At 42.6% G+C, this 17,164-nt stretch overlaps 1 protein-coding gene across 1 annotated transcript in view; it reads left to right on the top strand.

Moving 5' to 3' along the window:
• Window positions 1-205: 205 nt before the first annotated feature.
• Window positions 206-17,164, top strand: part of MACC1 (MET transcriptional regulator MACC1) — a 36,941-nt gene continuing 19,982 nt past the window's right edge. The window contains exon 1 of the mRNA XM_061356419.1: window positions 206-931. Coding sequence (XP_061212403.1) covers window positions 929-931 — 3 coding nt within the window. The 5' untranslated portion in view covers window positions 206-928. The remainder of the gene's footprint in view (window positions 932-17,164) is intronic.

Genomic DNA, 17,164 nt, shown 5'->3' on the forward strand with positions numbered 1-17,164 from the left:
AGCTGTGGGTCCTAAGTGCCACAAAAATCACAGGTAGCAAGTAACAACAACATAGGCAAATAAATTGTTTTCCAACTCCCCATGACATTCCTAGCACAAAGACCATTTATCTTATCTCTCTGACGTTATAATCTTCATCCCTCTAATCTTTACCAACTTTATCCTGCAAAATGCTGAAATCACTGAGAAAAAAAGCCTCTATAATATAGTGTCTGGAAAGGCTTGCTATTTCCTCAAGCTCATGGGTCTGAAAAGGAATTTCTCCCAGCCCCCCTATCCAAATGTCTCTGCTTTCCCTCCTCTGTAGATGACTTCTCAGGCTGTTGCCACCCTTCCTTCATTTGCTTTCTCATATCCAGATTTCTGATTCTCTTACATGCACAATGATGGCCAAACCGGTCATACAGGTTCACAGTTTTGGTCACTGTATTCATTACTCATAAATCTAATTATTTCTAACCTTGTCCTCTAACAGGAAAACACCTTTGTCTCACCTCGCAGCAATTAAATGTATCTGCAACATGGAGTTTGAAAGTAGGAAACCCTAACTCTCTCTTCCAGCAGCATACACTTCCTTCTTTCCTCTGCATGCTTCTTTCCTCCCTAAGGCGAAACTTCCACACCACCTCTTCTGGTTTCAGGTGTAAACATAAACCAGATGAAGGTAATTATGGGTAATGTAGTTCCATCACTCCCTCCTGTCTGTCTGAACAAGTGTTGCCAGGCATGTGCTAGACTGCACATTCCAGCAGGCATTGCTCAGCACCCCTAAGAGGGAGGTTCACCAGGTATGCTCACAGCACCTACCTGAACCCTGAGCACACTGGAGTTTTCCAAAGCCAGAGCAAGAATAAGTGCTCCTTCAACAGTGCTGATGTCTTGAGCAATGACATAGTTTGGATCTAGGAGATAGCTCTTAGTTTCTGGAATGGTGAGTTTGTTTTGGTTGGTTTTTTTTTTGTTTGTTTTTTTTGGTGGTTTTTTTTTTAATATATTTGAAGTATCTCTTGCTGGTTTTGTTTAAAATAATTTGGAAGGTCTGAAATATTAGAGTAGCTTTTTACCTAGGACTAATGCTGCAGTCCAGTCCCCTCTTTTGGCCATAGCTATTGCCAGGTGTCTCTGGAGAAGGTGCAGAACCCGTGCACATTTTGGATTTCATGATATTGTACCCTAGGGTGGTTTGGGATGTGAGGTTTGGGAGAAAGGCATGGTGCTTGTTAAGTGCTGGTGCTTGCCTTTCTTGAGAGCATAAATAATAGTGAACCTCTTACAATATTAAAGCAACAAATATTGAGCTGCCTTTTTCTGTCCTTTTTGTTTTGTGAAATAAGCTGCCCTAGTTCTGTGTGTGTGCATGTGTGGGGCTTGGTTTTGTTGGGGTTTGCTTTTTTGGTTGGTTGTTGGTTGGGTTTTATTGAATCACTATATGAATTTAAATATTCCTTTGCATGCAGCATTTGGACTGATCTTTAGCTTTGTGAGCAATAGGATGCTGAACACCGTATAATAGTCCTTCCTGCTAACAAGGCAGCCATTAGAAATCAGAAAAATGGAGTTTAAAGAGTGCATATGCTTGTGAATTTTAAAATATTCATTCTCTATTAAAAGAATCTTTGAAAAGATCTCCAGTCTAAATGAAGGCAAGGCCCATCATGCTGACAGACCTTGACCCAACTCCCTTTATGGCTAAAAATGGCAAGCAGAGCTGGCCAGTCTGTTTATAAATACACACAGTTAATGAAAGACAAGAAAGAAACAGTTCTTGTTCTCTTTCCACCTGTTATTGCCGCTCTTAGCTAATAACACCTCTTCTTGGATATAGATCTCTCCTTTTTTTTTCTTTTTTTTTTTTTTTTTGGCTGCCTTTACTACAGAATGATTCCTTTAGTCCTGAGTAAGGGAGTGAGGGGATCATTCATACTGGGTAGACTTTAGGAAGCACAAATTGCCACACTGGCAACACTTTCCCTAGCTCAAAAATATGTATTTGACAGTGGTTAATAAGAAATATTCCAGTGCTGACCTTACATACTGAAACCAACTGCACAGTGTCTGAGTTGGGTGGGAGAAACACAGTGGGATTTACAACACAAGTACAAGGTGGTTATTGGCATGCTAGAAGCCATAGAACAGTGTTTAGCTTGAGTACATTAGAAACTTATACGGTCGTATTCACTAAACTATATAGTGCAGTATATCCTGTAGGAATGTGTTCAACAGGCTAATTATATGTTGCAATAGAAGATTTATTGAGCATTTAAATGTTTGGTTTGAAACGTTATGTTATTTTTCTTCCTCCTCTTTCTCCCCTTATTATGAGAATGGCTAGTTGGATTCAATTGAACATTTCTTTGCTATTCAACTTCCTTTTTACTCTTCATCATAATGAGTTCCAGCCTGTGGCCCAGGAATATTTGTGTTTGGTGTACTGTCTCTGAGAGATTTCTATGAAGGGCACCCAAGGGAAGAAAAAACTTTGAAATTCACTACCTCTGAAATTGGATGTCTTTCCTCTCCATTTTCCACACAGAGAAACAAAGCTCCTTGAGAAACTACATGTTTACGGTACTGTAAACATTGGCATACGTCCTGCAGGGAAATTCACTCCTAAAATATGAATACAAAGTAGGTGGAAGAACCGTCCAAAGCATGCACAGTCCAAAAGTATAAATCATGTTGCTGTAAAAGCCAAAAGGATAGCTTGTTGGACAGAACAGCCAGTTAGCCAACCTAATCTGATGGTCTCTAAAGGATGTCCTCCTTGTCTGAAGAGCTGAGCTCTACAGTAGCGTCAGCTGCAGTACATCAAACTTCTGCACCATAAACTGTGGTGTGCACTTGCAAAAAAAACATGTAAAAGAATAAACATAGCTCTGTCTAGAACTATAGGTTCTCCCCTTCTGCCAAATACTGCATAGGATCCTAAATTGCCTCACAGGCCCCACAGTGGGAAACAGAACATGACTGGAGAGGCAAAAAGGAGCTATTTAAAAAAAATATCCCTTTCCTGATATTCCTATACTCTGTTGCTGTCACAAAAAGTTTAGTCTAATTTGACCTTCTAGGTTTTTAGCCTCTTCCATGGAAGAGGTTTCCTCTCATCTCTCACCCTTTTTCTTGAATTCTTTTCAGTTCATTTCCTGCAACTCTGTATTTGCAGGACAGACAGGGGGTGTGTTTTTGTTTATTTGCATTGTTTTGTTTTGGTTTCTTTTTGTTTCTTTGCTTGTTTTAAGAAACTGAATTCTGGAGTAAAAGTGAAGTCATATATTCATAGAAGACATATATATGTATTTGCTCTGTAATGTTTTACCATATTTTAATTTACTTCTCAGTACAGACTTTTTTACATTTCTGAACATCTTATTTACATTTCTGCACAAACATCCTTGCTAAACTGCTAAGGAGCATGCCTAAACTTCTTCTAAGAAACGACAACTAGTTTAGAAATCAAAGTGTATGAGTAATTTTAAATTGCTTCTCTGAAAGCATCTCTTCAAGGTCTTACCTACCACAGATGAAGTCTTATGCTGTTCAATTTATTAGGCTTTCCAGTAGTTCTTCATAGTCTGCTCTAGTGTTAATAACCTCACTAAGTTCGGTTTGCAAGCAAACACTGTCATATCACTTTCCCCTTCCCTCACTTACTGTATACTTCAATACGTGAAGGTACTGGCGCACTTCCCTACCCAAGGGCAGTGTTGAGGTTGAATCAGTGCTTTGAACCACTGAAAACTAGAGAAAACTGAAACAAAGTTTTATTACCTTGCAGCAAGTGATGTTTTGGGCTCTTTTTAATGTTCTCATGGTAGACAGGAAATGTTTATAGGTTTGAATGTATGCAGACATCCTTTTCAAGGAATATTATAGGAGGCATATACTGTTAAATTTCTGTAACAGCATGAGACCTTTCCTTGTGTAGCTGAGCTTCACCTTGTAAGCCAGCCTGCTCAGGAAGAAGTTGGCCAATTACTTAGCTGAAAGATGAATGATATACCCCCAGATGTTACCTTCCCCTTGCTGTGTGGGTGGCTCTGCAGGCTGAAATGCTCTTGAAACCCAGTGAGTATCCTGGCAGCCCAGGAGAGGTGTTCTAAGTCTTTTGCTTGGGATCTGTATTTATAGAAGACTCTGGATGACAATTGCTAGAGTCCAAAATGTAAATAGTCGAATTCCTTTGCCATTTTCTTCAGCTTCTCAATGGGAAAAGTATCTTTTTGAATGGTTAAAGGAAGTCTGCCTTCACTGGGTACTCAGAGTACTTAATTATTATATTCCTCTTTACAACATACTTGTGAGATTGGGAGCTGCCATTTTACTTTGGGTAAGTTCTTGCACTACATTTAAGCGGCTCTAATGGCTAGCTGCTGCTGAATGGGGTAGTCCCATAGCTCATGCTTTGCCATTACTTCCCACAGGGCAGCACAGGTGAGCACTGACTCATCATGCCTGGGCTAGCTCCCTGTGAGACCAGATAAGCACCAGCGTTGATGCAAAGGAGATGTAGGATTGCTGCTTTCTGGAGCAGCCAGTCAGACAGCCACCTAGTCAGATGGCAACCTCAAGAGCAGGCTTAGCCTTAAGCACAACGCCAGATGATCTTGTCTCTTGTCTAATACCTTAAAAACTTTGGAGATTTAACACTAGTTCTATCCCAGACTTACTCTGAATTAACTCTTTAATCTCAGCCTCTCTCTCCATGGGGGCATATGCTACTTCCTTGCATTAAATGGGAGTTCACAAGTATTTAAGTTCATTATAAATGTATTGGCTTATATTTTAATCTGCACTGACCTCTAATTAGATATAATGATATTAATTCTGGTTGTGTCTTTACTAATAAGAACTGTCAACAGCCTTGCTTGTCCATTATGCCGGTCATCTTGCAGTTGTGCCAAAGCAATCACTGGCTGTAAGAGGCTGCATCACAAAACATTTTTTGCTACAACTTGAAGAGGAGTCATTCAAGTTCCCACATGAGCCTAGTTCTAGAAAAAAAACCAGAGTTTCACTAGCAGACTTGAAGCTTGTGACCCATCAGTGTCAAATCCTACAGCCTAACTTTTGTCATATGATCTAATTGGGACTGAACTTCGGATATGTATTTACATGGAGCTGTATTTCTATATGTACTAAGTTGTGTAATTAAAAGGAAATGGATTTGTCTGAAATAACTGGGGGACTGAGCAGCTTGCGAGACCTTTCTGTGGTTTGTTTTGATTCATATGTGATCTCACGCAATGCCAACTCTGAGCCCTGAAGAAAAGCCTGTGATGTGATGACAACCTTTTTATGAGTTCACTCCCTCTGATCCACTAGCCTTAATTTAACAGGATCTCTGTAAAGGTGGGAGGGGTGTGATGCAGCAGAGAGACAAGAATTCTCAGTTTATTCACAGTGTTGCCCTAATTCCTGCAGCACAAATTGTCACCTGTTGCTCTGTGTGAAATTATGGTGCTGTGAACATGAGTAATGCCAATTTGTTCTTCTGCTCAGTGATTTATTATCCTTTTTCTTTTTCTTTTTTTCTTCTTATTTGAAATTTGTTCTGCTCTTTGATGTGGCCTCTAGTTCTTCAGCTCTGGGCTGAGATTGTTTACTTGTTTCCAGTAAGTTATATACAAGCATGAAGTGAAATGGATAATAACACAAATATATTTGTGAAGTCTCATTAATTTTCCAAGGAAACTAACAGTTCTCAGCAGAAGGAGCTTCTGACTGAAGTGTTCCTAATATCTGTCTTAAAGGGTCAGAAAAGGAAAGCTAAACTCAAACCTGTCCCCTCACTTTCCATATATAGGACAAACTGACAAGGAGCACAGCTCAGTAGTCCTACAACTAGATAGTATACAGAACATGGGTTACACTGATTGAATCATGCTTAAAAGCCTGCAAGCTAAATGCTATATAGTTTTGGGGAGAGTGTGGGAAGCTGGGAAGCTACTGTGGTTTCCCCAGTGAGATAAGTGGTTTGGTTTTTTTCATTTTTATTGAAACACTCAGAAGTGTTAGATCTCTGATGTATGTGTGTTTGATTCTAGTTGTAAGTGCTTAATGCATGCATAAATAATTTCTTTATCTCACCAGGGGAGAGCAAGAGGTGCCTTTAATGGCTCTGAGAGTTACCTTTTTGCCTGCCAGAGTGCAGGTATTTTATGCTCTGCCAGCTGGATTCCACCCACAGTTACTTGCCTAGCTTGCACTCTTAGGTGGATACTAATATGGCTGAGCAGAAAAGTGCTACTAATCTGCAAAATATGTAACAAGGATCTTTGTACCTTGGAATTCCCTGGTGTATTTTTACCGGTAATGATTGTACTGCAGTCATGAACCACACAAGCAGTACATACTGTATGCACCACTGATCTGCTCCCCAGAAAAGTGAGAATTTCCCTAGACTTTTCCTCATCTAGTATATGGTAGAGAAACAGAAGGACAATTTGCTTGAATTTGGAGCTTACTGAACTTAATGGAAGTTGCATTCACCATCACTGTTATTTATTTTTTTAAAAAGTAATATATAATCATAGACTTCTAAGTTTGGCTACTGGTGAATTGCTTTAGCAGATAAATGGAAGCACAGCAGAGAGGAAACAGTGTTAGGTGTGTGTGTATACTTTGGTAATTTTCTGCTACCTGTCATACATAGCTACAGTTTACTTGTATTTGATTGTGATATGTGATTTCTGCTCATAGCTGGAATGGGAGGCCAAACCTAACAATGACAAAGGCTTCCAGGAGGTGTTATGAATACCTGCCTTGCTCTCCAGGTAATTGCCTTTTCAGAGTGTGAACACCTTGGGACTTTGTGGGGCTCCTGTGATATTTATACAGTTACTTTTAAAGCCCTTTTTCTTGGTGGCAGTTTTCTTCCCATGGCACTTGCATATCCACTGCTCTTGTCACCGAGTGGTCTGGGAAAAGCTGTTTGGAGCCAGATTTTTAAGGGATTAGCACAAGCTTACACAGTTCTTATGGCAGATGCTGGAATGTGACTGTCTCTTTGTGTCTTTCCATCTGTAAGCTTGTCTATCTCCATTTTTATCCCTTCCTTTCTTTGTCTTGTGCATTAAACAATCAGCTCATTGTGACCAGGCTGTGCTTGCTATGTATTTGTACAAAGCTTAGCAGAGGGATGCTATTCTAGCAAGTTCTACCAGGATAGAAATGAAAAAGAAACCCTGGTTTGGGTCCCAGAGAATATAAACATCAGTTTTGGGTTTCAAAATTGGATTTTTTTAATTAAAAATTCAATAAAAATTATTAAACTTGGCATAATAACAGGTAAATGAAATCTCTGGGCTTCATTCTGCATAGGAAGAATAAAGATAATTGCTTTGTTTCTTTGGGCTTGAAATCTGTGAATAAATCATATTTAGTGATTCTTAAACAGTCTAGCAATTATAGGACCTGCCAGGTTTTGAGCTTCTATCCCTGTGGTGCTGAAATCTGCCTGTCTCGAGCCCCTTTCATCTTGGGACAGATAGATCTGGGAGGCTGAAAAACCAAGGTGTTTCTTAGGAGGCAAATAACCTCTCTCCTAATACTGAGAAAGTGGAGTGAAAGCTCACCCTATTTCCCTCCAGACAAAAAGTTCAGAAATGGATTATGGGTTAAGCCTTAGGTTTTTGTAACACTAATCTCCAAAGAACTTTAAAATGAAATTACTTGTGTGGACGCTAGTGATTCAGCATACTGAATCATGATGACAGACATCAACTTACTATTGTAAAATCTTGCTAAAATCAGCAATGTGTGATGAATTTGCACTGTAAAATAAAATTATCTGAACTGACTTTCACAACAGAACAAACTGGCTACATTTGTCAAGACTCTGGGCATATGGTCATTTCTGCTGGGTGTGAAGTTGAGTGAAATCTGAAGTTGTTAAGATTAGAACTTGCACCAAATTAGACAAATATCTACATGTCTTTACTGATGATTTGCTAACTGATACATAGCTATGCAATAGCTAACAGAAAAACACTACATTATAGAAGTTTTTTAGATCAGGATTATTCAAGAATTGCTGAGGTAAGCAGCTTGAGAGAGGACGCCTTCAACACCGGAGTGGGGGGAAGCTCAGCGTCCAGGGGTCTCAAACTCAGAGCTGAAAGACCCACTGAGGGAGCCTCAAGTCCTCCACAGAACTTGCCCAGGACCCGGCAGCTCAGCTGAAGTGAGCAGCTGACTCACCGGGGGCGGAGCCAGGAGGAGCCGCACCAGCCCTGACTGGTTAAAAACCTGCCGTAGGGAGTGCAAGCGACCAGGGTGGGTTGAGGTAGTTCTTGTGGGCAGGCGAGCGGGACGGTGAGCACTCGCCGTATGACCAGCGTATGACCAGCATATGACCTCGGCGGTGGCCACCGTAGGCACCCAGACAGAGCTGATGAGAGGGGAGGCTGCAGTGTAGCCAATGAGAGGGGAGTGCTCGGAGTGTAGAGAGTGCCTGCACTGGTCTTGTGAGGGAAAGGTGCAGAATTGTCAGGGCTGCACTGGGTGCGCCCTGGTGGAGGCTCTCCTGCAGCAGGTGTCTGAGCTGCGGGATGCTATTAATAGGCTACAAGATGTCAGGGAAGCTGAGAGGAAGCAGAACTACGTGCTCCAGGCCCAAACTGTGCAAGGGCCTCAAGTGTCCCCTGCAGTTCATGGAGGAAAGAAGGAGGCCATTAACCCGGGAAGCTGGGAAATATAATAAAGAAAAAAAACAACAAAAAAAGGAGGAAGAGGACAATTAAAAGCAAGGGCCTTCCTCCTAAACCTGTTGTCCCCACCCAGAACCACTTTGCAGTTCTGCAGGGGGCTGATGAGGAAACACCCTCGCACCAGAAACAACCGGCTGGTGCACTAGTAAAGATCTCTACTGGAGCTGCCAGGAAAAAGCGGCAGGTCATTGTAGTAGGGGACTCTACTTTGAAAGGGACAGAAGCACTCGTCTGTCAGCCTGAACCAGTCTTAAGGGAGGTGTGTTGCCTACCAGGGGCACGGATCAGGGATGTTGCAGAGAGGCTGCCTGCTCTGGTAAGCCCCACAGACTATTAACCACTTCTAGTGATTCATATGGGGGCTAGTGATATAGATAGCAGTAGGCCGGAGAACATAAGGACTACAGAGCCCTAGGAGAGGTGGTTAGGGGCTCTGGAGCTCAGATCGTCTTTTCGTCAATTCTCCAGGATACATGGAAGGACCCTAAAAAGGCCAGGAGGATTAGCCAGGTTAATAAATGGTTAGAAGGGTGGTGCCATAGTCAGTGGTTTGGGTATCTAGAACATGGAACTCAATTTGGGAGGCCAGGTCTACTGGAGGCTGCTGGAGCTGATGGGAGCAGTTTTGGGAGGAGGCTTGCCAGACTGGTCAAGGAGGCTTTAAACTAGATGTGTTGGGGGAGGCGGGCATCATTCCATCCCAACACATCCGGTCAGTTGCCAGCACGTATAATAAATGCTCGGAGCAATGTAGAGGTATTTGAGCCGCTCCAGCCAATGAACCAGCTTCATTTGGAACTCTGCTCAGATGCCTCTATACAAATGCCCGTAGCATGGGTAACAAACAAGAGGAATTAGAGATGTGTGCACGTCTATGGGGCTATGATATAATAGGCATCACAGAAACATGGTGGGATGGCTCCTATGAGTGGATTGTTGGAATGGAAGGTTACAGGCTCTTTAGAAAGGACAGGCCTGGCAGGCGCGGAGGGGGAGTTGCTCTTTTATGTTAGGGATAGGCTGGAGAGTATGGAACTCTGTCTGGGGACAGGTGAGCAGTTAGCAGAGAGCTTGTGGGTCAGGGTTAAAGGGAGAACAGCTATGTGGGACATTATTGTGGGGATCTGTTACAGATCGCCTGACCAAGAGGAATCTGTGGATGAAGCACTCTACACACAGATAGAAACAGCCTCACACTTGCAGGCCCGTGTTCTCATGGGAGACTTCAACCACCCTGTTATCTGTTGGAGGGACGGTACGGCCCAGCAGAAGCAATCCACAAGGTTCCTCAATTGTGTGGAAGACAACTTCCTTCTGCAAGTAACAGAGGAGCAGAGACAGAAAGATGCCATGCTTGACCTCATGCTCACCAACAGGGAAGGGCTTTTTGGAAATGTGATGCTTCAGGGCAGCCTTGGTTGTAGCAATCATGAGATGGTTGAGTTTGAGATCCTCAGGACACTGAGAAGAGCATGCAGAAAGCTCACTTCCTTGAACTTCAAGAGAGCAGACTTCGGCATCTTCAGGAACCTGCTTAGTAACGTTCCATGGGATATAGCCCTAGAGGGCAGGGGGGCCCAAGACTGTTGGGTGATATTCAAGGATCACCTGCTACAAGCTCAGGAGTGTTGCGTCCCAACTGGAAAGAGATGCAGCAGGAGGGCTAGGAGACCTCCATGGATGGAGAAGGAGCTGCTGAGGAAAATTCTAAAGAAAAAAGAGGCTTATAAATGGTGGAAGCAAGGACAGGCGGCCTGGGAAGAATATAGGGATGTTGTCTGGGAAGCTAAGGACCAGGTTAGGAAAGCTAAGGCCCAGTTAGAATTAAACTTGGCTAGGGATGTGATAAATAACAGGAAGGGATTCTATAGGTACGTAGAAAATAAAAGACAGATTAGGGAAAATGTTGGCCTCCTCCGAAAGCTCTCAGGATAACTGCTACCCTGGATTTGGAGAAAGCTGAAGTTCTCAGTTACTTCTTTGCTTCAGTCTTCACTGGCAAAGGCTCTGACCACACCACCCAAGTCTTGGAAGGCAGATGCAGGGAGTGTGAGAATGAAGACCCTAGGTAGGAGAGGATCTGGTTCGAGACCATCTTAAGAACCTGAGCGTATGCAAGTCCATGGGACCTGATAAAATTGATCCCTGAGTCATGAAGGAGTTGGCAAATGAAGTTGCTAAGCCACTGTCCATCATATTTGAAAGACCATGGCAGTCAGGTGAAGTTCCCAATGACTGGAAAAGGAGAAATATAGCCCTCATTTTCAAGAAGGGGAAAATGGATGACCAGGGGAATTATAGACCAGTCATTCTCACCTCTGTGTCTGGCAAAATCTTGGAGCAGATTATCCTGGAAGGCATGCTAAGGCACATGAAAAACAACAGGGTGCTTGGTGACAGACAGCATGGCTTCACTAAGAAGAAATCCTGCCTGACCAGTTTGATAGCCTTCTATGATGGGGCTACAGAACTGATGTACAGAGGTAGAGCAGTTGATGTCATCTACGTGAACTTGTGCAAAGTGTTCGACACTGTCCCACACGACATCCTTGTCTCTAAATTGGAGAGACATCAATCTGATAGATGGACCACTCGGTCGATAAAGAACTGGCTGGATGGCTGCACACAAACAGTTGTAGTCAATGGCTTGAAGTTCAGCTGGAGACCAGTAATGAGTGGTGTCCCTCAGGGATCAGTGTTGGAACCGGTCTTGTTCAACATCTTTGTTGGTGACATGGACAGTGGGATTGAATGCACCCTCACAAGTTTGCTGATGACACCAAGCTGTGCGGTTCGGTTGATATGCTGAAGGGAAGGAATGCCATCCAGAGGGACCTTGAGAGGCTTGTGAGGTGCTCTGATGCCAACCTGATGAAGTTTAACCATGCCAAGTGCAAGGTCCTACACCTGGGTTGCAGCAATCCCAGGCACAGCTACAGGTTGGGCAGAGAAGAGATTTAGAGCAGCCCTGAGGAGAAAGACTTGGGGGTGATGGTTGATGGGAAACTTAACATGAGCCATCAGTGTGCGCTCACAGCCCAGAAAGCCAGCCGTATCCTGGGCTGCATCAAAAGGAGCGTGACCATCAGGTTGAAGGAGGTGATCCTGCCCCTCTACTCTGCTCTCATGAGACCTACAACTGTTGGAACAAGTCCAGAGGAGGGCCACGAGTATGATCAGGGGACTAGAGAACCTCCCATATGAAGACAGGCTGAGAAAGTTGGGGTTGTTCAACCTGGAGAATAGAAGGCTGCATGGAGACCTCATAGCCGCCTTCCAGTATCTGAAGGGGGCCCACAAGAATGCTGGGGAGGGACTCCTCACTATGGACTGTAATGATAGGACAAGGGGTAATGGGTTAAAACTTAAACAGGAGAAGTTTAGATTGCATATAAGGAGGAAGTTCTTTACTGTAAGGTGGTGAGGCATTGGAATGGGTGCCCAGGGAAGTTGTGAATGCTCCATCTCTGGTGGTGTTCAAGGCCAGGTTGGACAGAGCCTTGGATCACATGGTTTAGTGTGAGATGTCCCTGCCCATGGCAGGGGAGTTAGAACTAGATGATCTTAAGGTCCTTTCCAACCCTAACTATTCTATGATTCTATGATTCTAAATTTTGAGCAAAGTTGTACATCTTTCTGTTTCTTACAGACAAGCAACCTATAGAAATATGACTCTGGATTGTGATCAGTCAGGAGTTGACCTAAGCCAGCTTCATGCTGGACAACATCTGGACCATGCATATTCAGGAATGGTTGACAAATTAAAGTTTAGATGAAGCTTTGGAAGCAGTGTGTACTTAATTTGAGTATTGATTTTCATACCTCATGCTTTTCTTTCCCTTTATGTACTAGACAGCTCTTTGTTGGAGAATCCTATGTTCTGCAGATACCTGCTTGTCATCATTAATGACCTGAAACGTAGAAGAATAATTGCCATAGAAGGGAGACTGAAAATTTCTCCCATTAAATTGCACGGCCAGGAGTGTATGTGTCTGTAGGAAAAGAGATATAACAGGAGTCTCCTGTCTCACTACAGCCAAGGAAAGACATCTTAAGCAAAGTAGCTTGCCATCACATATTAAGGTCTGTGTTTGATCTGGCATTTTTAAGCTAAAGGTTAAAATGATATCTACACATTATGACACTTGAATACTTTCATCAATGAACCTCTGACAGTGATGGCAAGGATATGTGTGTGATGGCAGGAATGAGCTGCTTGATCTAAGCAGTCTCTCAGCTGCACTGTAAATGTGTTGTGTATGTTGGTTTCTATAGAAAACCCACAAAATAACACATTTGGTTAGGAAAAAAATCCAAACAGTAGGATTTTGTGTGTATGATTTTGCAGTATTTCACATAGCATACATTTTGAACTCTTATCCTGAGAATTAGGAGCTAGTTAAAGGTGCAAAACTCAAGATTTGCTGCTGAGGAGGTGAGATGGGTAGGATAATGCTTTGATCATCAGAGTCAGTGACCTTTTGGAGAAGCTGCAAATCCTTCTTCCCACATTTCAGGACAAATGGAGCAAGGACAGTAGAGTTACGAAGAAGACCCAAACCCAACTCCGCTTAACTTTTGAGATCATACAAAATGGTTGTGAATAAGACACACTCTGTATGTGTGCCAACATGGTGATCCCCATCACAATCAGCAGGCAGGTCCCAAGGGTATCCAAAGGCCATTCAAATCCTTCAGAACTCTCAAACGATGCTGCTGTACTTGTCACTGGTTTATCTGCTGTGCTTGGAGCTGGAGTAGCTGTGCTGTCTGCTGCAGTCAGAGTTTCAGCAGCTGCTGTAGTTGTTGCAGGGGTGTGTGGGAAATTCTCCCTCATAGGCTGACCACCCGAAGAGGGGAAAAAGGATGTGTAATTGCTATACACTTCTATTATATACCTCCCAAAGTATAGAGGTGGTGACCACACTGGGAACACAAGCCAGATCAGTTTCATGATCAATGAGTCTATTGTATTACAAGTCATTACCATAAAGTGCAGTGAAACAAGAATCTTAGCCCAAGGCCCCCAGCAGATAAACACTAACACAGCAAATACTGGCTGTAAGTAAGTTACAACATGTTGAAACTGTGAGATCAAGAGCAACAACTTTGAGAGCCAATAAATCAGCATTGTGACGGGTGACTATTAATCTGAAAGAATGAATGCTTATCACAAATACGATTAGACACACTCCATTCAGATCTGTTGTTATCTCAGCCCTTCGTGCCCCACTTTGGGAGCCGAAAAGAACTGTCATGATTTAAGCCCAGCCATAAATCAGAACCACACAGTCTCTGTCTCACTCCCCCCTTCCGCACGACCGCTCTCAGAGGGATGGGGAGAAGAATTGAAAGAACGTAACTCCCACGGGTTGATATAAGAATAGTCCAGTAACTAAGGTATAACACAAATCACTGCTGCTACCACCAGTAATAATAATGATAAGGGGAATAACAAGGGAAGAGAATACAACACCTCACCACCCGCTGACCGATACCCAGCCTGACCAGAGCAGTGACCTAGCCCTTCTGGGTAACTGCCCTCAGTTCTATATCTTGGGCATGACGTGCTGTGGTGTGGAATACCTCTTTGGTCAGTTTGGGTCAGGTGCCCTAGCTGCTTCCTCCCAGCTTCCCCTCCTCCCTGGCAAAGCATGAGACTCAGAAAGTCCTTGGTCAGAGTAAACATGACCTCGCAACAACTAAAAACATTGATGTTATCAGCCCTGTTCCCAGACAAAAGTAAAAAACACAGCACTGCACCTGCTACTGAGAAGGAGAAAAATGACTGCTACTGCTGAAGCCAGGACAACTAGGTATGCACCCATCTTCATCAGTTTTTTGCCTCAGAAGTCAGTGATGTTGGCTCAGAAGTAAGGGCTGGAACCAGTGAGGAGGTAGGATACCTTCAGTAGCCTGAATGGTAGGGCTGCTAGGAAGAGCAAGCTGAAGATGTTCTGCTGCTTTTAGGCATGAAAAGAGACAATGGGAGATTGAAGTCAGCATAGGAATGCCTGGGCAAACATAGGGAATTTCTCTGATTTGTTGTATGAGCAGTTTATTGATTGAGTTTTGGAGGTTTGACAGTTGGCTGGTGAGAGATTCGGGAATGCTTATGAGCCCTACAGCGAGACAGGAGAAGGGAATACATAGCTTTAATATGCTTCCAGTGGGTAATACTATCCATTGCAATATAATAGTGTGGATTTCCTGGATGGAAAACCTAGCTTTCCACTGAGGTATTGCATCCAGGCTAATAGTATGCCTCACAGATGGAGGACTGCTGCTGGAGAGACAGTTGGATGCTGTGGTACAATGGAGAGAATGCAGGTGGTTCAAGAATATAGGGACCAGATGAAGAGAAGACGTAGCACAACTGTCTCACAAATTCACTTCTGAAAAAGAAGAGAAAATATTCAAAGAGTGACTTCGTCACTACTGCATAAAAATGGATGAGATTGGACGCTTTATACTGCATATCATAGCAAACAGTGAGGAGCAAAAGCATAGATGCCCTCCCCTGAACACGTGTGAACAGATGTCTCAATCAATGAGGCTGTAAGGCAGCTAGATTTAAGAATTAAATTTAGAAACATGAGGGTACGCAATTTGTTGGGAACTTGTTGCCTCAAGTCTTGAACTTCACTGTTTCCTTAGAATGACATCCAGTGTTATTGTAGACTGATGTCAGTTTTATTTAAGATAGAATCATCCCTATTTTGGTTATAAAACTACCAGCGATACTGGAAGCAGCTCTCTGTTTTCATAAGCAGAATTTCCTTCTTCTTGAATACTTAGTCTTCTGTGATCAGAGATAGATTATTCAATGGGATCTGATATTGCATGGCAGTTTATATCCCTCCAACTTCATTTGTGTTGCTGGATCCTTACCATTTTAGAATCAACCTGACAATCATATTATTTCAGTAAAAGTATTCTGTTAATGATACTATTAATAAGAAGTAGTTAAGAGTACAATTCAGAGATTCAAATGTCCTTCATTAATAGAGAAACTATCCACTTAAACATTAATCCCATTTGGTAGAATTAGAGAAATTTTTGCTTGACAAGAGGATGTGTAATTTTTCTGTAAACGGAGAGTCTGCAGTATAATGAGAGGCTCTGGGTCTGGCTTTTAGAGAACAGAATACATTCTTATGACTTCACATCCCTTCTTCCCTTCAAAATTACAGTGTCAAAAATACATTTAAAATATTTGCAGTTGCAGTTTAATGGACATCTCAGCCTATTATTAACAATACAGGCACAAATACTTTATATGCAATGATGTCTCACTGCTGGAGGAAAGTTCAGACCAAACTTTGGGGCCTATAATTGCCACTAAAAAGCAACAAACTAAAAATGCACTTTCTGCAGTATACCTTGGAAACTGTCCCTGTGATTAAGACTCCCTCTCTGATTCTCTCTTCACTATGTTCCTAAATTGCCAAGGACTATTAAACAAGTCTTTCAGTCAAAACAGATCAGTATACAAAAAATAGGTATCAGTCTTTCTTTATAAATATTATCACAATTTATCAAACACACTGTTTATGCTGTTACATATTTCCTGCGTCTGTTATGCGGTCAGTCGAGTAGAGCAAAATGTAATTTGTGGATGCACTGGAGAATAATTATACTTACAGTTATTAACTCTTCAAACTAACCTCTAATGACAACCAGAGGAGTCCTTGCCAAATGGATTTACTTTCTTCTACCATACTTAATGGAATTCTTTCCCCACCACAGATGGCTGCCTGTTTCATTTTTCTCCATGTTGGGCTGCTTATGTGTCACCCTAGTCTCTCATTTCTACCCCCTCAGTATTGACCTCCCTGTATGTCCTGGGAGAAATGGAACAAGTGGCTGACTTGAGTCCTCTCTCCCTTCTTCCCCATTCATACCCTCCACAATTGGGATTTCTTCTTGGCTAGTACATACATCTTGAAATCATGCATGACACAATTTAAACACTGATAGAAAACTCTGGGTGTGGCTTGCCATGTTAACTTATTTTTTGGTGCTTGTGTGTTTATGGCTTTTTATTTTTTGTGTCCTTCCTTCCCCACTGCCAAATTCACCACCACCAAACCAAAGTGGTTCTATGTAAAAAGTCCACCTGACAGTGCAGGCTTTCTGATGTGTTTTTCCTTTCCACTGAAGCAGAAGTCTGTTGTGCTTATGGAAAGAGCCCTTTCTCATTCCCTATCTCAACAAAAAACACAGCTTACTACCGTATCCACTGGTATCTTTCTCCAGGTGCTCACCCCAGTTTGCTGAAACCAGAACACCAGGAGAGTAAAGGCACCTTTTACATGCCTGGGTATCAATTTCGATTGCCTTCAAGGTTCTCACTGGATGTTTTGTTAATGTGTCTTCAATCTACATCTGTCCAGAATAAAGCGTCAGTATCCAGGCAGCATGCTGACAGGCAATTTAGTTCCACAGTTGGATGC

The sequence above is a fragment of the Neopsephotus bourkii genome, unplaced genomic scaffold (genome assembly GCF_033783945.1).
Source record: "Neopsephotus bourkii isolate Nb327-2 ecotype Australia unplaced genomic scaffold, CSIRO-AGI_Nbou_v1 NB_855, whole genome shotgun sequence".
In the NCBI taxonomy this organism is placed as follows: domain Eukaryota; kingdom Metazoa; phylum Chordata; class Aves; order Psittaciformes; family Psittacidae; genus Neopsephotus; species Neopsephotus bourkii.